Source organism: Mesoplodon mirus (genome assembly GCF_964341445.2).
Source record: "Mesoplodon mirus genome assembly, chromosome: 1".
NCBI lineage: Eukaryota > Metazoa > Chordata > Mammalia > Artiodactyla > Ziphiidae > Mesoplodon > Mesoplodon mirus.
Genome location: NC_138976.1, coordinates 13,429,447 through 13,451,231, shown reverse-complemented (window position 1 = coordinate 13,451,231; position 21,785 = coordinate 13,429,447). Strand labels below are relative to the sequence as shown.

The following is a 21,785-nucleotide window of genomic DNA, read 5'->3' as shown; positions in this document are numbered from 1 at the left end:
GGTTTGCAGTTTAGCCATTCAGCTGCTGGCAACTTTGTTCCATTTACTACTTAATCTGTGCGTTCATCTGTTTATTCACTCACTCGGCCAACATTTTTTTTTTTTGCGGTATGTGGGCCTCTCACTGTTGTGGCCTCTCCTGTTGCGGAGCACAGGCTCCGGACGCACAGGCTCAGCGGCCATGGCTCACGGGCCCAGCCGCTCCGCGGCATGTGGGATCTTCCCGGACTGGGGCACAAACCCTTGTCCCCTGCATTGGCAGGCAGACTCTCAACCACTGCGCCACCAGGGAAGCCCATCGGCCAACATTTATGAAGCACCACTGTCTTCCAGGCAAAATGCTGTGATGCTGGGAGTCCTGTGATGGGCAGTACAGTCACGATACCTGGTGTTGATGCAGTGCAGTCACAATACCTGGGCCGATGTATTGCAGTAGGGAACACATTTGTAAATAAGTAAGGGCAAGGAAGTCTGGCATTTTATTGTCTAATACCATCTTATCAATGACATGCTCTTTAAGATATTTTAGATACACATCAAAATAAATGATACATAAAAATCAGCTGGATAGATTTTTTGGTGTTAAAAGCTTGTCATAAGATTCAAGATGGTGGTAGTGGTGGTGAGTTGTTTTTATTCCAAGCCTTAGACCATGTTGGCTCAGACACACAGAGACTGGCACATAGCAGACTCTTAATGCATATTCGTTGGGTGAAGAAACCAGTGAGCATATGTTAGGCTGCTCATTTGTTGAACAAGTAAATGCCCGGAAAGGGATCATTTCTGAACTTCTAGAGAGGGGTCTCAACCTCAGTGGCTGACGGCACCTGTTAGTGAGTGAAGCAGGCTGAGCTGGGGAGACATGAAGGCATGGTGGAGTCTGAGGCAAACTGGAACTTCCCATTGAGAGAAGCAGCTCAGCTTCATCATCCACGTGCGGGTGAAGCTGCCAGATCCTCCCCGTTTGCAAGGGAAGTTGGAAGTCTGGATTGAATGTAATCCACTAGTCACTCAATTTGTCTGGAAGCAGACCACCCCCCAGAGGGTGGTGGGCCTACAGAGCAGGTTGGAGGTCACCAGTTTGCTGTCTCTGTTCCAAATCTTTGGAGTCCCGGTCCGTGGGCTCTGTCAGCGGAGGGGGTGTCTGGTCCTCATCTGGAACCTCCCACTCTTCCTCCAGGAGCGTGTGGAGTCAGCATGCCTCACGCTATTTCATCTCGTGCCTCTCTTCCAGGTCTTTGTCTGGGTTGGAAAGGATTCTCAAGAAGAGGAAAAGACGGAAGCCTTGACCTCTGGTGAGGACCCAAGGGTGCCTGTGTGTCTGTGTCATGCGGTGGGGTGGAAGCAGCTTCCTGTGCGGGTCTGGGCGTTTGTGACAGTGGGGGTGGGGACTTTCGCATCTGTGATCAGCCCCCGGTGAGCCCTCTCTGGGATGGTGAAAGGACAGCTCACTTCCTGCAGAAGGCTTAGGTCCCACCAAAAGGAAGCAGCAGCTAGGAGCTGCTTCAGATTCCCAGAATGCCCAAGGACCAAACTTGTCAGGATTTAGATGGGAGAAAGCAGATCCCTGGTAGCTGAGTAGATCTGATTTGGGAGCTGGAAACACAAAAGCTGGTTCTTTGATATCTTCCAGTAGGGGATGGCTAAAGAAAAATGACATAAGCTTTGTGAAGCTGGAGGTTAAACTGTGACCCCCTTTCCTTCCCGTGTTCCTGGGCAGGGCGGTGGAGGAGTCATGTGGTGTCATTGCCTTTAAGGGATGGTGGTGTCCAGTGCCGGGTTGGGCCTTGGGGACAGTGGGACCAAAAACCATCTTAGGCAGGGAACCATCTCTCCTTGGCGAGGGAGACCCTAAGGATTCTTCTCCTGCCTGTGTGTCTGCAGCTAAGCGGTACATCGAAACAGACCCAGCTAACCGTGATAGGCGGACCCCTATCACCATGGTGAAGCAAGGCTTTGAGCCTCCCTCCTTCGTGGGCTGGTTCCTTGGCTGGGATGACAACTATTGGTCTATGGATCCCTTGGACAGGGCCCTAGCTGAGCTGGCTGCCTGAGGAAGTCCCCACCCTGTTACTGGTCAGTGCCTTTCAGAACTGTCCATCCCGCAAGGAGACCTTACAGCAAGCAGGGCCACTCTGGTGTGTGTGTGTGAGGTTGTTGTTTTGTTTGTTTGTTTGCTTTTTTACAGTAGCCAAAAACAGCCCTGCAAAAATTCAGGGTCCTTGCAAAATTGTCTCAAATATTTGTGCTTTTGGAAGTAATTGAATTCAATAAAAAGCTTTTTGAAGTGTGTTACCCTGCTGTGGCTCATTTGTCCTGGTCATTGTTCTGAGAAGGGCCCCGGGGCGAGGAAGGGGAAGGGGGAGGCATGGCTTGTGTCTGTGAACCAGTGAGTGAGTTTCATTCACCTCGTGTGTGAATCATGGTCCTCTGAGAAGCAGTGAGGTGAAATGGGTATAGATTGTACTACGGGTAAAATGCTTATGTTGAAGGAAATTGGGAGGCAACCAGGAGGCTGGAGAGCCATCAGACTGAGATGCAAGTCTGACCCCAAGTGAAGGAGGGAGGAAGAGGGGTTGGGTGGATGCATCTTAGATGGCCGTGCAGTCCAGCAAGCTTCAGCAAAGCTTCTGGGGAGTCCTTGAGCCAGAGTAAAAAAAAAAAAATTTAATGATAGAGTCCCATTTTTGTTATTATTTTTTATTGCAGTAAACTATACAGAGCATAATATTTTATCACTTTGACCATTTGTAAATGTACAATTCAGTGGCACTAAATGCATTTACAATGTTATGTAGCCGTCCCCACTGTCTATACCCAAACCTTTTTCATAATCTCCAACATAAACTCTGTGCCCATTAAACAATAACTCCCATTCCCCCCTCCCCTCTGCCCCTGGCAACCTTTATTCCACTCTCTGTCTTCATGAATTTGCCTATTCTGGGTCCCTCATGTAAGTGGAATCATGCATTTGTCCTCTGTCTGCCTTATTTCACTCAGCACAATGTTTTCAAAATTCATACATTTTACAGCACATGTAAGAATGACATTCCTTTTTGTGGCTGAATAATATTCCATTGTATGTATATGCCACAACTTATTTATCCATTCCTCCATCGATGGACCCTCAGGTCATTTCCACCTTTTGGCTATTGTGAATAATGCTGCTGTGAACCTTGGTGTACGAATATTTGTTTGATTTAAAATGTTCTGGAGCCTAAGTCAAATCAGCCCACAAAGGATTTGAAGGTCTCCCAGGGGCGGAGTGTGTCTTATCTCCCCACTACACTCAGTCATTGGGAGGCCTGGCCTTGGAGCACTGTCGGCAGGAGTTCAAAGCCAGCAGCTGGACCCCTGAGTCACTTCCATTCCCTATAGTAGAAAGTGGGCAAGGTACCACACCCTGTAACATCTGCCTGGATCTTCCTCGCTTCCTCTGGTTCCCACGGGTGTTTCTGCTGACATGAGGTGCCCCTGGATGCTCCCGAAATTTGCAGCCTTTGGGGCGTGGAAGAGGGACTTCCTCTGTGCCCCACTTGGTCCCCTCGACCCTGACACTTCACTGATGCTCTGCTTGTCACGAAGTTCCTCTTAGACGTCTCCGTGAACTTATGTCTCTAAACCTTTTCTCCATGGAGATGCCAAACCAGTCCAAGGAACTGCTGGGAGACAGATCCCCTTCCCTCCCCTCTATCCTTCTGGTCTTTTCTCTCCGCGTTTTCCCTTTTGTTCTATGCCACCACCACCACCCCCATCCCCATCAAGTTACAGAGGGAAAACTCCCGTTCCTAGGACCGCGGAAGAACAGAAACCAGTGTGAGGGTTTATGTGGTGGGACGGGTGTGTGTGTGTTTACACTGTTGTTTCCAAAGCTGGCTGATCACCCTAATTGCCCAGGGAGTTATTAAAACCGTAAATTCCCTAGGGGCCCTACCTCAATAGAGTCTGATTCATCGCAGAACTGACTAGAGTAGTGGGGAAGGAGTTTTCCAGGTGAAACATGGAGTGGGCGGGAGTCAGGTCATCTCGGGCAGGGTATGGATCTATACAAAGATGGAGCTCTGAGGGAGAATGTTGTACTCAGGGACAGACAGCAGCCCAGGGGGCTGGAGCAGAAGGTGGGGAAGCAGAGAGTTCACAGAGGGCCTCAAATGCCACGCTGAGGGGTTTGAACTTGATCTTGTAATGCCTACCTCTACTCCAAAGGGCCACTTTCATGGTCAAAGCTATCAACTTGACAAATGCAAAGTTCTGGAACAAAGGCAGCCTTTAACCACCTAGAGCTTGTAGGGCCTTCACTAGAGGAAGGTGGAGGCTTCTCTAGACAGAGCCAGCTTGCTGTGGAAGGTCAAAGGCAGGTGAACAAAGCGAGAGAGTGGCATGGACATATACACACTACCAAACGTAAAATAGATAGCTAGTGGGAAGCAGCCGCATAGCACAGGGAGATCAGCTCGGTGCTTTGTGACCACCTAGAGGGGTGGGATAGGGAGGGTGGGAGGGAGATGCAAGAGGGAGGAGATATGGGAACATATGTACATGTATAACTGATTCACTTTGTTATAAAGCAGAAACTAGCACACCATTGTAAAGCAATTATACTCCAATAAAGATGTAAAAAAAAAAGGCAGGTGAAACTGCCATGCATTCTTCATTTCCATTTATTGGCATTCAAGGCAGTTTATTGGCCAATTTTGGTTTATTAGTGTCTGTGGCTTCAGAGAGAGAGGTCTGCCTACTCTGAGAAAGGAAGTTGTCTGAGGCAATGGAGTTGCTTGGACTCCATATTTTTTTCTCTCAAAGACAAAATAATGAGTCAGGAACACTATCACTTCAACCACACATTTTTCTCTTCCTAACGGTTTTTGAGAGACGTTGGATTCCATCATCTACAATGGAGAAGTCATTGTGAAATGCCATGACAGGTGCCCAGGGGGCGTCTCTTGGAAAGAGGTTGGTCTGGGCTTGGATCCTGAATCCTATCTTGGACAATTCAGTTCAACAGATATATATTTATGCCAGGCCATGTGCAAGGCACTAGGGATAGGACAGAAAATTTCTGTGAGCTTCAGCTTCCCCACCTGCAAAATGGTAATATTGTATTCATATAGTACCTAACTGGAGGTGGTACAATATAGGGGTTGAAAGTGGGGCTTTGAAGTCAGACCTGGGTTCAAATTCTAGCTACACCACTAATCAGCAGTGTAATCCTACTTCAATTCTTTGTAGCTTCCTTAGCTGCAAAATGGGAATAAGAACAGAGCCTACCCAACTAAGACTTTTATGAGATTATGCTTAATACAATACCTGGCACATAGTAAATGCTCAAAAATGGTAAAAATGTTATTATTATTATTTGGTAAAACCAAAGAGCCTAGTCCACAGCAGGACTTAGTACATAACCATGGAGGTAAAGACCCACTACACTGTGGATCAGATAGGATATTTTTGGCTGTAAGCAGTGGAAAACCAACTCAAATCAAATTAAACCATAAGCACACTTATATGCTCTCATAAGTGGGCTTTCAGAGGGCTTAATTTCCAGCCTGTTTTTTTGTTTTGTTTTGTTTTGTTTTCAGAATCTTTGCAGGAAGATTCCCAGCCTCCATTATGGTTACTAAGTTTCTAGAGCTTCCTGAAATCTGTTAGTCGGTTCAATTTCCTTTGTCAACAAACTCTGGCTATAGGGTGGATTGAAAAGGGCTGCATCCTATTCGCAAGTGTGACTGCTTTAGGCAAATCCCACCCTGATCTGAGCCCAGAGCTGCTGAAATTAGAAAAGATCTTAAAGATCAGATCTGAAAGATCATCTATCTAGTCCAATGGTTCTCGAGTCTTTGGACAGGCATGGTGGTGGGGTCAGTGCATCTCTTAAAGTTGTGTACAAATTTGTGCTTATAGCTTCCAACACTTTCTCTAAAGGTCTGAGACCCAAACAGGTGGAACTCAACTTCTTATTTTACAGGTGAAGAAAATGAGGCTCAGAAAGGGGTATGACCTATCTGAGGTCAATTTACACGTTCAAGGGTGTAGCGGGAAAAGCATCAAGTTCAGTGATTTAAAGACTGGGATCTGGTGGCGCAGAGGTTGAGAGTCTGCCTGCCAATGCAGGGGACATGGGTTCGAGCTCTGGCCTGGGAAGATCCCACATGCTGTGGAGCAGCTAGGCCCATGAGCCACAACTACTGAGCCTGCGCGTCTGGAGCCTGTGCTCTGCAACAAGAGAGGCTGCGACAGTGAGAGGCCCGCGCACCACAATGAAGAGTGGCTCCCGCTCACTGCAACTATGGAAAGCCCTTGCACAGAAACAAAGACCCGACACAACCAAAAATAAATAAATAAATTTATTTTTTAAAAAAAACCTGGGATCTGTAGAATTCTATGAGGTGCTTCAGTGATTTTACAAATGTTTGATTCAAATTCTGTTTTTAAGGTGGTAACAAATATCACAGACACTTGAAACAAAATGGAGAAATTGAATGTAGAGCCTAATTTAAGGCTGTAATTGCCTTTTGTAACTCTGATTAAAATTTTTTCAAAACAGCCTCATCGATTGATATTAAGTAAATGTTATAAATGTGAACTTAAGAATTGATCCTGATAAGCATTTTAAATCTTTTACTTTATAGTTTCCTTGGAAAAAGAAAAAAGGGGGTTGCTGCTAAAAAGAAGTTTGGAAACAGGTGGTTCACCATTTACTAGCCCTTGTGAAGCCTAGCATGGTGAAGCTCACAGAGATAATATAGTTTAAAAGGCCACGAAACTTCAAAGATCCATGGAACCCTGGTTTCCTCCCCCTCAGGCCAGTGTGTTCTAACAATGTTGTGGTAACCAACACCCAATCTACTTACTTCATTTGGACCGAAGCCTAGATCTGATGGTCCAAAACTAGAGTTTAAGGCCTGCTTGGGTATGAATGCAAAGTTTCACTAGTCAAAGGAAAGTTGACAGTCTTGAAAAGTGATCTACATATAAAAAGACTGTGGGTGGTGGTGTGTATATGAAAGTGGAGGAGGCAGGCACTGCCTCGCCAGGATACATTCAGACAACTTAGGAGTCTTTGGCGTTAGATGCATGTTCAAATCCCGAGTCAGCTCCTAACTACCCATGTGACTTTGGGTAACTTTTAACCTTTCAGCCCCAGGGTCCTCATCGATAAAATGGCTAAAAATGTGTCTCATCAAGCTGTTTTTTTTTTTTTTAATAAATGTTTTTTTAAATTTATTTGGCTGCATTGGGTCTTCGTTGCAGCACGCGGGCTTTCTCTAGTTGTGGCGAGCGGGGGCTACTCTTCGTTGCGGTGCGCGGGCTTCTCATCGCGGTGGTTTCTCTTGTTGCGGATCACGGGCTCTAGGCGCATGGGCTTCAGTAGTTGTGGCATGCGGGCTCAGTAGTTGTGGCTCGTGGGCTGTAGAGCGCAGGCTCAGTAGCTGTGGCGCACGGGCTTAGTTTCTCTGCAGCATGTGGGGTCTTCCCGGACCAGGGCTCGAACCCGTGTCCCCGGCATTGGCAGGCGGATTCTTAACCACTGTGCTACCAGGGAAGTCCTTTTTTTGTTTTTTAAAGTTTTTTTTTGATGTGGACCATTTTTAAAGTCTTTATTGAATTTGTTACAATATTGCTTCTGTTTTATGTTTTGGTTTTTTGGCCCCGAGGTATGTGGGCTCCTAGCTCCCTGACCAGGGAATGAATCTGCACCCCTTGCATTGGAAGACAAAGCCTTAATCACTGGACCGCCAGGGAAGTCCCTCATCAAGTTGTTTTGAAGATAAAATGATAGAATGTATGTATAAGTATTTGAGCACAGGGACAGGTACCTAGTGCTCCACAAGCAGTAGTCATTAATTCAAGATGGTTCTTTGAGGGTTGAATGTGGCAGGTAACACCCATTAGTTTTATATCATTTATTTCTCTTTTTAAGTAGGGGGTATGCCAGTGTGATTAGCTGGGTGACAGCAAGAAGTGAGGTCCTGTCCTGTTTGGATTAAGGCAAAGGGAAACGAGCCCAGCCAAGGGTTCATCAATCTCAAACTCCCCAGGGAAACTGCAGGCAGGTGCACCAGAGGGAGCCAAGACATGAGAGACGGCAGATGGACCACGGCCTCTCCTCCTCCTCTGGCCCAGGAAAAGCACACAGAAGTCAAAGCGGCTAGTCCAGGACTGGAGGAACGGATGTGCCGCTTCTGAAAAACGAAATCCACATACGCTAAATGCAGGCAGAAACAGACTCACCCAAAGAAAACTTCTCTCACCCAAACAAAATTAGTAAAAGTGCACACTTTATTATATACAGCATTGGAAAGGGAGGCCACCTGGAAAAAACTCTTGTACTAACACTGTCATCCTAGAGCTCCTTCTATGCCTCCTCCCTCCCAGGCAATTTAATTCCAACCTTTTGGACTATGAATCCACAAGGCAGAAGAGCGAAGGTTGTTTGGTATCTGGAGATAGACTCAAGGAACAGAAAGTACTGAACCTCTAAGTCCGACGAGAGACTTTCAGCCAGGATATGTGGTTGTCTCCTGGTCCTCAGTGGCCGAGGGTGAGCCACCTCACAAAAGAGACAAAATCGTTATTTAAAAATTCAAAATATAAACGCAGCTTGAGTTCCAAGCCAAAGTGCTCTGTATATTGTGTATCTAAGGAACTCAGCCAGGCACCTGGATGCACCGTGGTTCAAGGTTTTGTAAAATAACCTTAGAAGTGGGCTGTCGGGGAGGGGACTCTTGTAGGCTGGGACTTGACAGAGGGACCCACCTAAGGACAGATATGAAGGGCAGCTTTGGGTAAGGAAGCTGCTATTCTTAGACTTTTCCAGGTGAACTCAAGAGCTTCAAAGAGGAAGTGGTACAAATGTCACCAGGCGGCTTTCCAGACCAACAGAAGAATGCCAGGTTACTTGGCTTCACAGGCGTTTATGAAACCGAAGATGCTTCTTAATATTACAGCAGTGGTGGCTCAGAAGGGCTGACCACTTCCTCCTTCAGCATCACCATATACGACAGGACCTATACCTATATAGATATGCTAAGTTTGAGAGCATCTTCCCAAGCTCCTTGGATATTGTGTGCCCGAGAGACTATGAATTCCTTCTACTACTTAATGAATGGTAACCAAGATAGCTCACAGTGTACACGAGTCGACAGCATGCAGACAGTAAAATATAATGGTTTTCTGAAGATATATTCTTTTAAGTATTAGTCCCTTAAGCTATTCAAATGGGTATATAAACAATGGTTTATAGAACTTAGAGAAAATTTTATTTTAAAAAAATCACAACTATTTAGAACCTGATATATGAAAATAGGCAAAAGTGAGAAAAAAAGCACGTTTGTGACAAGTATTTAGCTGGTTTGAAAGACCACAGAAGAATCATTTACTCATAAAGGGGCTCAAAGAAGTTAAAAAAAAAAAAAAAAACCACCCACGTTATTTTAAAAGGACCTCTATAGCAATGGATTTAGAAGTCTTTCAAGAGTTAGGGTGATCATTTTCCTTGATCCTCACCTTTTTCTCCAGTGCTAACAGGTACTGGCAAGGGCATGTCTACCCTCAAGTAAGGATTATTTTGCAGCATCGGGGGTGTGGGTGGGGCAGTTTGAGTTTAGAAGGTAAACTGATGTTTGGAAAATTTCCTTAGCTGAGATTCCCCGGAAGTAAGGCACATGTGGCCCAGAGAAGCTGGTTGTCGCCCGAGGTCACTGTTCTCTGCAAAACATTTGTCCAGCCAGGGTGTCAGGTTGGGATGACAGCCTGCCTTCCTGCTTTTGGCCTGGCTGCTGATAGAGGGCACAGGACGACTCAGTGAGATTCGAATGAAGATGGATTTAACCTATCGCATGACAATCTAAAAATACGAACTTTTAAGTATTTTAGAGTGAGAGATTATCTTACATAAATCATCACTCTCACGTAGTATTTACAAGCTAACAACCTTCGTCTGTGGCTAGGAGCACTACACGTTCTAAGAACATCACACTCAACATATGGAAAAAGGAAGGGAGGGAGGAAAGTCAAGGTTCCCGCCCTATGCCCTCCTTATGGGTTAGAGGCTGGTTTGGTCCCCACTTCATCCTTAGGAGGGAAGAGCTCATCTCTGCATTGGCCTACATGGCTCACTGTTTTGCCCCCATGATGCCCTGCAGCATATCTATGGGCAGAGGGAAGACGATTGTCGAGTTTTTCTCAGCAGCGATGGTGGTCAGTGTCTGAAGGTACCGGAGCTGAAGGGCGGCAGGAGATTCGGTGATGACCATGGAGGCTTCTTTCAGAGCCCTGGATGCATTCATTTCTCCCTCAGCTGCAATGACCTACAGAACAGTGGCAAGGAGAAGTCAAGCCAGAGAACACGGCAGGTGTTGAGCAGTTCAAACCGGGGTACGTCTAGCTCAGGTGGTACACAAAGCCTTCCCGGGAGTCGGCCAGAATAATTCTAAGGAAATCAATTTCCAGACTCAGTTCCTGTATGTTCTTTTTCCTGTAACTGATTTGCATGAATATGTGCCTGAGGTCAAGACATCCTCTTTGACTATTTATTGCCTTTCTCCCATTTCTAGGGCACCAAACAAGGGGACAATTCAGAATACTGTGTAGGGGCTGAGAAAGTGAATGACCCCAGTGACTGGATACAAAGCCTTTTGCAAGTCAGATGGATTTCCAATTCTTTGATTTCAAAGAAAGGGAAGAGAACCTTATTGTACTGCAAGCGGATGGATAATTAAAAGTATTTTTTGATGAAAAGATCACTGTAGGATTTTTTAGCACGTAAATTCAGAGGGAGTGCTAAGAATTGTATAAAGTTACTTTAAAAAAAACTTCCAATTCCATCTACTTGTTTATATAAATAAGGTTTCTTACTCCTTATACCTGTAAAAATGAAAAGTAGAATTGATGCTGAATCTTGTCTTATTCTAGCAATAAGTAACAGCCATCTACAAAGATATGAATTCATTCCGCATTCATCTCACTGAGACCCTTGTTTGTAGTCAGAGAAATTTAAAAAATATTTTAACTTATATACTAAATGTGTTCCAGAAGGGTGAGAAAATAATCCATGACAAAATACATTATATTAGGAAAAGACTCTGTGGGGGAGGTGGAATGGAAATATAAGTTCAAGGAGAAAAAGAAAAAATGAAAAATTCCTAATTGCTAAAAGAGCTTATTCTTTCATCATTCTATAAAACAGAGGATGAAATCATTACATTATCGAAATTTCACTGGATACATTTAAAAGAATGATGTTAACAGTTTCATTTCAAAATGTCAATATTTAAAACATGCCAGGACTTATATGCTTGACAAGTATATACATTCAAAATGAAAAACTTTACACGTCTATTTAAAATGTGAGATGGGACGTAGAGTTTTTCTAAATTCTTTGAGGGGTTACATGAGCAAAAAGTTTGAAGATCACTGGAGTGGTGGGGAGGGCAGGGGCATTGGAGTTTGGATGGTCTTAAGCTCAAACTGCAAACCTAACCCTTCCTAGCTGAATGTCCTCAGAAAGGTTACAGTAAGTCCCCAACAAACGAACGAGTTCCACTCTGAGAGCACGTTCGTTGTCCAATTTGTTCGTAAGTCCAACAAAGTTAGCCTAGGTACCCAACTAACACAATTGGCTATATACCGCTGCTTCTACACTTGCTTCCAGACACCCTGGGCTTGAAATAAAGATACTGTACTACTGTACTCTATACAGTACTGTAAAGTACACAGAAGCACAACCACTTGTAGAGGATGCACGCGCACGACAATGTAACCCAGACACGTGGACTAACTTATGTGACTGGACACGCGAACGCACGTTTGCATCTTTGAAAGTTCGCAACTTGAAGGTACGTAACTTGAAGGTTTGTACGTAGGGGACTTACTGTATTTAACATTCTGAGCCTCAGTTTCTTGTTCTTAAAATGGGATAGCACCTACCTCATGGGACCATTGTGAGGAAGACAGAGAAGGTCTATTATATGTTGAGTGTATAAACGGAGGCTAATTATGTAGGAAGGGCAAGCGCCAAGTCAAGACCTAAGTTTTGGATCCACTTATGCCCTAATTCCTAAAAGATTCAGAAGCCAAATCAAGGCAGTTACTTCTAATTTGTAATCCTAGGAGAAGAGGTGTAAAGATACCATAATCCTCAAGACTAAAAGGGTAGTTAGGTTGTTCTCACAGGGATCTCAAAATATTAATGGTTCTTAACACTGCTGTGAATATCAGAATTGAAAGCAATGGTCTTATGACCAGTACAATTTCATTCATGTATACGGTAAATGTTGGGGGCCTCCCAGGTGTCAAGCCCTGTGAGGGGCTAGGGATAGAGGGGGAACTCCCCCGCCTCCCTCAGCTACTGGCCAAGTAGGGGAGACAGACTGGAAGCAGATCATTTCATTCCAGTGTGACAAATGCTGACAGAGACATGTACAAATGCTGGCACTGAGAGGAAAGCAATTTTTGCAGAAGGTGAAGTGGTGGGGTTACAGGAGAAGCTGAACGTTACAGGACGAAAGCCTTGCTGTTTGCATTAAGATGAGAAAGAATATTTCAGGCAGAACACATGAAAAGGTACTGAGGTGTAAAAAAGCTGGTGTATTCCAGGACCCTGTAAGGGGATGAGCACTGTGGGGAAGAAGGGAAGGTAGGGGGTGAATGAGGCAAGGTGGGAAGGTGGGGGGTGAACGGGGCAGAGGGGAAGGTGAGAGACGAATGGGACAAGGTGGGAAGGTGGGGGGGGATGGGGCGGGGTAGGCAGGGCAGCACAAGCTCGGGTGTTCGTCTTCATCCCGGAGGCGATGGGAACCCTCATCAGATCTAGTTTGAGCAAACACTCCGACAGATGTCTGAGCATCAGTAAGAGAAAAGGCCGAGAGGGACAGCTTTCAGAGTGATTTGGTGCCAGTCACCGGCAGTGGGGATGGAGGAGGAGACAGACTGGGGCGCTGCTCAGGAGGGAGACTCAACAGTGTGGGGCGGACTGGGACGGGACCAGAGGGGGACAGAGGCTGAGTCCAGGTTCCTGGATTTGCGGTGCATTCGGTGAGACAGGGGATACTTACTGGGAGATGGAGCCCAGATTAGAGGATAAAAACCTTAATTTATCAAGGCAAACCATTATGCCCTACTAGATGTGTGAGAAGGGGCCAGCGCCAGCCATACTGAAAGGGAATCCGGGTCAACTGTCCTCCCAGGCAAACACTGGAGAGAACGCACAAGCCGACCCTGCCACGAGAACGGCAGGCTCTGATTTTCTTTCCGTGTCCTCTCAGATGCCCAGTTAGGTCCTTTTTTCTGTCTGGACACGGACCAACTGCAAAGATAGCTCATCTCCCACTACCAATCAATACATCATCTCTTGGCTGGGAAGCCAGACCCACCCGGCTGTCTCACATTTTGTTAATAGAAAAGCTGCTCTGAGTGGGCTGCCCAAGAGGTGAACACAACACCACAGGCTGTGTCTAATACAGGCCAAGCGGGCACTGTGGGTAGGATGTTAGGAAGCAACGCAAGCTACCCATCGGTGTGTGCGCCTTCTGCAAAAAGTGCAGTAGTCCCCTGTCAATCGGCACTTCATCTTTACAGACCGTCGTGTCGAAAGCTGGCATTTTCAGGCACGTGGGCGGTCCTGCTATCTCCTCCTGTGGCCCAGGGGGGCTGCTCTGAGGGAAGCGCCAAGAAAGGTGACCTGCATCCTTGCACCCCACCCTCTCAATTATTAGATGAGTAGCCCCAGAGATAGGAGCCCGAAAGCACATGCCAGGCACGTTTCTGAGAACCGTGAAAAAGGAAATAAGGGAGAATTTGCAAGCACGGAAGACATTCCATTTCCAGTCATTAAGGGTTGGTCTGAAAACTTTAAAAAGAGGTCCCGCTAGGCTCCCCTGGTGGCACAGTGGTTGAGAGTCCGCCTGCCGATGCAGGGGACACGGGTTCGTGCCCCGGTCTGGGAAGATCCCACATGCCGCGGAGCGGCTGGGCCCGTGAGTCATGGCCACTGAGCCTGTGCGTCCTGAGCCTGTGCTCCGCAATGGGAGAGGCCACAACAGTGAGAGGCCCGTGTACCGCAAAGAAAAAAAAAAAAAGAAGTCCCCCTAACATATCATAACATGTTCAGGAGAATCTGTCCTCTTTTGTGACCTTTCTTCTCACAATTATGCTTGTGAGCACTTACATGTTCATTCTCTTTGCTGTGCAGTGCACCTTCGTATGAATCAACCATGTTTATTTATCCATCCAGCTAGCAATGGATATGTGGGTAGTTGCCAGTCGGGGGTAATTACAAAGTGCTGCTGGAGTACTGGAGTGAACACTCCAGCACGTGCCCTTTGGTAACCAAACGTGTGCATTCCTCGCAGATACATACAGACAGACAGTTTTCCAGAGTGGTTTTACCGATCTATATTCTTACCAACAAAACCTCCTCCCTCACCCACACTTGGACCTTTTGCTTTCTTTTTTCTTTTTTTAAGCCATTCTGGTGGATGGTTAGTGTGGCATCTGCTTGTGACTTGCATTTGCATTTCCCTCGTGGCCAATTAACTTGAGGAATCTTTCTCTGAAGTCTCTTAATCTATAGACTCTTCCACCCTTTTCCTCCGCAATTTATTTGTTGAAGAAATGGTGACCCCTATTTCCCTGAGAACTTGAGTACAGGGCCTTACGGCTGTTGTGGGGTTACTGTACCTTATGGAAGGATGAGACTCATTGTGATTCTGCGTGTTAACCGCAACCTTAAAGACAGCCTCACCCAAGTGAGAGCACAGTAATTCAGAATTCTAACCGGCTTCCTTTTATCTCTTCTTATTGTTAGAAAGGGAAGTCAGGAGCTCTCTTTCCTAACTGGTGAGAATGCTGGTAGAAGAGACTCGGTCCGTCCTGGAAAGTCCCAGAGGAGGCAGTGGGGAGCAGAAGGAATTCTAATCTCCATGGTCACTAATCAACTGTGTGCTTTTCAGGGAAACACATAACTTTTCTGGGCTTTGATGTTTTCATCGAAAGAGTGATATGGCAAATAAGTTTCATGTTTAGGGCCAATTCCAAGCAGTTGCAGGTAGTTACCTGGAGTGCTTCAGCACTGTTCTAAGGTCAAGTCAAGCTCAGGGGAAAACAGTGCTGTGGTTAATTACTGGCCTGGGAGCCTGAGGGTGGAGTGGCAGCCTCTGGGCCAGGTATTTGTCACCTTCAGAAGATAATCCCTAAGGACACTTCAGGTTCCGATACTGTACGTATTCTATGAATGATAAATTCTATTATTCAATATGGTTTGGAAATGGGGCTTTTGGTTAATGACATATTCTAGGTAAAAGCAATTCCTGATCTTCCAAATAACTAAATTGCAGTGGGGCATATTTAATATCATTAACACAAATGTAATTTAATCTTCTAAATAAAATATGATGGTTTGGAGAGAAGGTACTTGAGGGTGTTGTGTCATCACAAGCATCAATGAACACATTAGGAAAATCTAAAAATCCTGGTTAGTAGAAAATTCTGGATGCAGTGTGTCAAATGAGCTACTATTCTATTTGGTGTTGGCTCAAAAATTATAGTGACCAATCTGTGGCTTACAGGGCATCCTAACAGAAGGGCAGGGTTCTGTGGTTAGCCAATTATCACCAGTTACTACTGTTTTCTAACGGCAACAAACTGGTTCGCTCCTGGTATCCTGGGAGATCTGTCACATCCACAGCAACCACTCCTATGAAAACTATCCCTCTTCCTCCACCCATTCATAGGTAAGGGGCTGTGGGACCTTATTAGGATCTTTGAGTGAAGTTGGACTGAAAAGAATCACTCTGCTGTGAATTTGGAATCGGGGCTGGAATGTCTCCTTCAGCGTTCAACTGGGGAGACGTGCACTTGGGAGTCAGACATTCTCCCCCTCCAGCTGTCTGCAGCGAGACGTGGCCCAGGATATGGAATGCCTGCCTCCCCTGAGGCTGCTTTCTGGTTTCTGGCTCCAATTCTGGTGAGGCTTGACTCTACTTCCTACCCTTGGGTTTGGTGAGACATCCCTGTATCCTTATGCACTATCATCTCAACAGATCCTCTTTTCCAGGTTCACAAATATTCCCTCAGCACCTCCCATGGGGGTTGTGTACCCATGTAGGGTTAAGACATAGGCAGGGATAATGATTAAAAAAAAGAGGGGGGGGGGAAGCAGACATCAAAGAAAGAGAAATGAAAAAAAGAGGAGAGAAAGGAAGAGGAAACAGTAAGAAGAAAGAAGAACCTGGGAAAAGACAGAGAATGAAACAGAAAACAAAAATAAGGAAGGAAGGAATGGTAAGCAAACTGATGAGATTGCCCATCTGCTCTGAAGTCAGAACTGTGAATGTGTCCTTAATAGGGGACTGGGAGAAAAAAGTATGGGAGGCGCAGTTAGAACGAGGTAGAGCTCTGTGTGCTGCTGTTCCCAGGAGATACGGTTAAGTGAGAAAAGCAAGGTGAAGAACAGGTACGTATTGTATGATCCCACTTCTGTAAACCAAACAAGCCAGTAGACTAACAACCTAGTCAAATAAACCCCAGATGGAAATCTTCAAGTATGTACACGAAGCTGTTAAGAGTGCTGGCCTCTGGGGGAAATTGAAAGTGACGGGGAGAGCCTTCATCTTCACTACTTCAGGATCGTTTCTATTTTTTACAACAAACACGTTTTACTTTGTGTAATTAAAAAAGAAAACTCAACAGGAAAAACAAACGGGCTCCAAAAAAAAAAAAGGTTACCTTGGCTCGGGCCTCGCGGGATGCCTCTGCTTCAGCAGCCATGGCTCTCTGGAGCTGCACAGGGAGCTTCACATCCTTAATTTCCACACGTTCCACCTTTATTCCCCAGTCATCAGTGGCATCATCCAGAGTAGTCTGTTAGGAAGAGAGAAGGCAAGCTAGAAATGTTCAGCCTCCGCCCAGTGGCCTAAGGTAGCTCTGTTCACTGGGATTTGGAGTGGGTAAGGCACTGGTGGAGGGTTGCAGAGAGATCAGTTATCCATGCAGGCAGGGAGGCTGAAGTGGGAGGCTGGGTTGCTGGGGAGTGGATTCTGATTCTGTTACAAATAAGCTAATGTGGGCTGGCAAACTTTTTCTAAAAGGGTCAGATAGTGATTGTTTATTTTCAGTCTCTGTTGCAACTAACCCTACCCTTGCAGGTCAAAAGCAGCCACGGGTAGTACATTAATCAATGGGTGTGGCTGTATTCCAATAAAATTTCACTTATGAAAACAGGTGGCCAGCAGACTCCTGAGCCAATGTGACTCTGTGTGAGCCACGTTATTTCTTTGTGCTTCAGTATCCTCCCTTTACAACGGTAGGAATGAAATCATTCTATTCTATTTCATATGGTTGTTGTGGGCATCAAGTAAGACCAGAGATTTCACACACAGTGAAGTCTATACACATAATAACAGTTCAGATTTATAGTACTTGATCTTTTTTGAATAAGTCAGGTTTGATTCATCATGTTACGTAAGCAAGACTGGAAAGCCTAAGAGTTGCAAAGGCAGTCACGGGACTCGCACAGAATACGGCTTTAACTATACCTGCGCTATCTTGCAGAATGGCCTCTGAACTATTATGCAGAAGAAAAAGGTTAACACTAATTCTGGGGAAAAAAAAAACCACACTGGAGGGAATTAAAAAACAATGCACACATCGGAGTGTTATTAACCCATGAGCTAATTATGTGAAAAAAATCCCCTTCCATCGAGTTTGGGAAAACTTTTCTACAAAGAAAAAAAGGCCGGTGATTCCCCAACTTGACTTGATGAAAAGTTCTCAAACACCCACTGACCCTTTGCTTTATTTTCCAACTTCTGGTGAGTTGCAGCACTGGTGCCCTCCTCACCTGCATGTTGTGTGCAATTTCTTCCCTGTCAGAGAGGATCTGGGAAAGGTTCTTGGTGCCCAGGACGTTCCTCAGAGTCGTTTGTGCCAAAAGACGGGTTGCTGAGTCAGCGTTGGTGATGTTCGCCACAGCCAGGGTAGCATTCTGAACGCGGTAGTAGACCACGCCGTCCACACTAATTGTCACTGAATCCTTAGTGAGGATCTACAACACAAAGGAAGCAATTTTACAACTGTCAACCACCTCTTTCTTTAATAAAACTATAAGGAATGTTATGTGACAGAACACCTTAAAACACTAGCTGATTGTCTTTAGTAAGTGCTATTGACTAAATGTTTGGAAACATATGTATATGTATAACTGATTCATTATGTTATAAAGCAGAAACTAACACACCATTGTTAAGCAATTATACTCCAATAAAGATGTAATGAAAAAAAAAAAACCAGAAAACAACAAGTGTTGACAAGGATGTAAGAAAATTAGAACGTTTGTACACTGCTGGTGAGAATGTAAAATGATACAGCCACTGTGGACAACAGTATGGAGATTCCTCAAAAAAAAAAAAAAAAATAGAACTACCATATGATCCAGCAATCCCACTTCTGGATACAAACCCAAAATAATTGAAAGCAGGGACTTGAAGAGGTACCATTATTCCCAATAACCAAAAGGTGGAAGCAACCCAAGTGTCCACTGATGGACAAACAAAATGTGGTCTATACACAATGGAACATTATTCATCCTTTTTTTTTTTTTTTTTTTTTTTGCGGTATGTGGGCCTCTCACTGTTGTGGCCTCTCCCGTTGCGGAGCACAGGCTCCGGACGCGCAGGCCCAGCGGCCATGGCTCACGGGCCCAGCCGCTCCGCGGCATATGGGATCCTCCCAGACCGGGGCACGAACCCGTATCCCCTGCATCGGCAGGCGGACTCTCAACCACTGCGCCACCAGGGAGGCCCATTATTCATCCTTAAAAGGGTGGGAGATTCTGACATGTGCTACGACATGGATGAACCTTGAAAACATTACAAGTGAAATAAACCAGTCGTAAAAAAAAAGCAAATAATGTATGATTCCAGTTATACGACGTGCCTAGAGTAGTGAAACTCATAGAGACAGAAAGTAGAATAGCGGTTACCAGGGGCTGGGGGAGGGGAATGGGGAGTTCTTGTTTTATATTGTTAATATTGTTTAATGGGTACAGAGCTTCCGTTCTGCAAGATGACCAAAGTCCTGGAGGTGTATGTTGGTGCTGGTTGTACAACACTGTGCATATACTTGATACCGCTGGACTGTACAAAAAAAAAAAAAAAAGTTTGTGTTCCCCCAAAATCCATGTTGAAACCCAATCCCCAATGTGTTGGTGTGTGGAGGTGGGCCTTTGGGAGGTGATTAGGTCATGAGGGTGAACCCCTCGTGAATGGGATTAGTGCCCTTAGAAAAGAGGCCCCAGAGAGATCCCTCCCCCCTTCTACCATGTGAGGACACAATGAAAAGACAATGGAAGCAGGCCCTCATCAGACACCGAATCTGCTGGTGCCTTGATCTCGGACTTCTCAGCCTCCAGAACCGTGAGCGATGCACTTCTGTTGTTTATAAGCCACGGAGTCTATGGTGGTTTGTTACAGCAGCCCAAAGGGACTAAGAGAGCAAAGCATCAGAATGTTAACTATGTCTATAAAATTTTAACAAAGTACATTCATTTACTTATTAATTCCATTCCTTCATTCGATCGCTTAACAAATACTGAGACTTAGTAGCAGTTAGCAGCAGGCATTGTGCTATGTTCCAGGGATAAAGGTATGAAAAAACTTGGTTCCCACTTTCAAAGAGGTTGAGGAATCAAGGGAAGCTCTAAGGAACAAAGGATGGACAGTTTTAGGTGGCAGAGGTGATACATGAACTAAGTCTTGAAAAAGGAAATAAACATTTTCTGAGGATAGAGTGAAAGAGTATTCAGGGCAGAGAGAATAATGTGTGAAAGGAACAGAGGTACCGGGGATCCGAGGTTTGATGAACTGTAAGTAGCAGAGTGTTACTAGAACAAAAAGTGAACGGAACTGTAGGGTGAGGTCAAGGTGCAAGTATATTTACAGCACGCTACGTAAAAATGCTCAACAGGACACAATGCATCAGTGCTTCCTATCACATTCAAGGGCAAAGTCCTTGGTTTGGTGGAAAGCCCTTTGACATCTGCCCTCTGGCTTCATTCCTCCCCACTCCTGCACACACTCTATGCTAGATGACATGCAGGTCCCCACATGCACCATGTCCCATGCCTCAGGCCTTTCTGCAGATGGCCCTCTGCTTGCACGTCCTCCCTTCTCTCTCCCCCACGGCTTCAGGCTGGAGTGTCCTTACTCATCATTTAAGACACAGCTCAAGTGTCCTCTTCTCTATGGAACTTCCCTGATTCACTCGGCAGACTTAAACACGCTTTCCTTTGCCCCTTCACTGCAGTGACATGATTTATCTACATCATCACTTCTCTGTTAGACTATGAATTTCCTGAGGGCAGTTTGTCTTTGTATCTCTAGCACTGGCAGAGTGCTTGACACACAGCAGGTAGTCAGTAAACAAGAGATGAACGGGACTGAAACGTGGTCCCAGGAACACAGTGAGGGATGAAGAGTGCGAGTGAGAGAGTCAGGAGACCCCAACTCTAGTTTCAGCTCTGCCAGCACCTCCCTCGGTGACCCCCAGCAAGGCCTTTAGACTGACTTAGCGATTCCTCATTTGTGAGATGGGGCTAATAATACGGCCCAAGTCTATGCAAATTTCTCTGAAGGTCAAAGAAGATGATGTTTGGAAACGAAGCCCTTTTGAGAGTGTAAAGAGCTATGTACGTGGAAAATAATAAAAACAATGATAATACATAGCAGTTTAGTTCTGCAAGGCATCAAAGCAGTAATCCTTTTTTTTTTAGTAACCTAAAAATACTTCTAACCTGGAAGAGAAGTGGGGGATTTGTAAATAGATACACAGTATATTACCATCTTGTGTGAAAATTAATCTTTTCCTATGACGTGGTGGGAAAATGTGTATCATTTCTTTTTTTTTTTTTTTAAGATGTTGGGGGTAGGAGTTTATTAATTTATTTCTTTATTTTGGCTGTGTTGAGTCTTCGTTTCTGTGCGAGGGCCCTCTCCAGTTGTGGCAAGTGGGGGCCACTCTTCATCACGGTGCGCGGGCCTCTCACTATCGTGGCCTCTCTTGTTGCGGAGCATGGGCTCCAGACACGCAGGCTCAGCAGTTGTGGCTCACGGGCCTAGCCGCTCTGCGACATGTGGGATCCTCCCAGACCAGGGCTCGAACCCGCGTCCCCTGCATTGGCAGGCAGACTCAACCACTGTGCCACCAGGGAAGCCCCATAATGTGTATCATTTCTAAATGAGTTCTTGCCACTGTGACTCTGCCACAGCTGGAGCTTTGTAAAGTTGCATCCTCTTTATCTACTGATTATCGTAGGCAGAGTGTTTATCTCCCTTTGCAGTAAGTTCACAGGGGATCAGAAAAAGGACTGCTTGCCAAGTTCCAATCCACTCTTGTGTTTAGAAAGCAGCTGGAAGGCAGAAGCTCACAGTGACCCTGCCAGACGCCTGCCATGTTTACAGAGGAAAGTGCCAGGAGAATTTCCCGCTACCCTGAATGGGGCTCCTAAGGGTCAATCTTCCACGCAGAGAATACAGCAATGCTCTCAGTCTTGTTCTTGTGGGTGAAAATGATTTCTGGTTTCACCTCGTATGTGTGGATTAAGAAGTCTGACCTCCCTAACTACTTGGCTCAGTGCCAGCAGGGAAGTGCCTGAGCTGGTTTCTGGACTTTGTGACAAGGCTCCACCACTCTCCTGAGTACCTGGCCTGTGGCCAGAAAACACTGGCAGTTTTCTTCTGTTCCTCCCGTCATCATGTTTTTAGGCTTTCTATCTGCGACGGTTATTCCAA

The 21,785-nt window shown here is 45.5% G+C and overlaps 2 protein-coding genes across 5 annotated transcripts in view; one reads left to right on the top strand and one right to left on the bottom strand.

Annotated features, from left to right (window-relative positions):
- The window catches only part of GSN (gelsolin), a 57,561-nt gene extending 55,266 nt beyond the window's left edge, over positions 1-2,295 (top strand). For all 4 annotated transcript variants that reach the window (XM_082640369.1, XM_082640368.1, XM_082640367.1 and 1 more), the window contains 2 exons: positions 1,235-1,295; positions 1,885-2,295. In XM_082640369.1, the coding sequence (XP_082496495.1) occupies positions 1,235-1,295; positions 1,885-2,054 (231 nt within the window). In that variant the 3' untranslated portion in view covers positions 2,055-2,295. The remainder of the gene's footprint in view (positions 1-1,234; positions 1,296-1,884) is intronic.
- Positions 2,296-8,262: 5,967 nt separating this feature from the next.
- The window catches only part of STOM (stomatin), a 30,477-nt gene continuing 16,954 nt past the window's right edge, over positions 8,263-21,785 (bottom strand). Inside the window, exons 5-7 of the mRNA XM_082625494.1 lie at positions 17,840-18,043; positions 16,726-16,860; positions 8,263-10,310 (exon numbers count right to left, since the gene is read on the bottom strand). Of these exons, the coding sequence (XP_082481620.1) occupies positions 10,116-10,310; positions 16,726-16,860; positions 17,840-18,043 (534 nt within the window). The 3' untranslated portion in view covers positions 8,263-10,115. The remainder of the gene's footprint in view (positions 10,311-16,725; positions 16,861-17,839; positions 18,044-21,785) is intronic.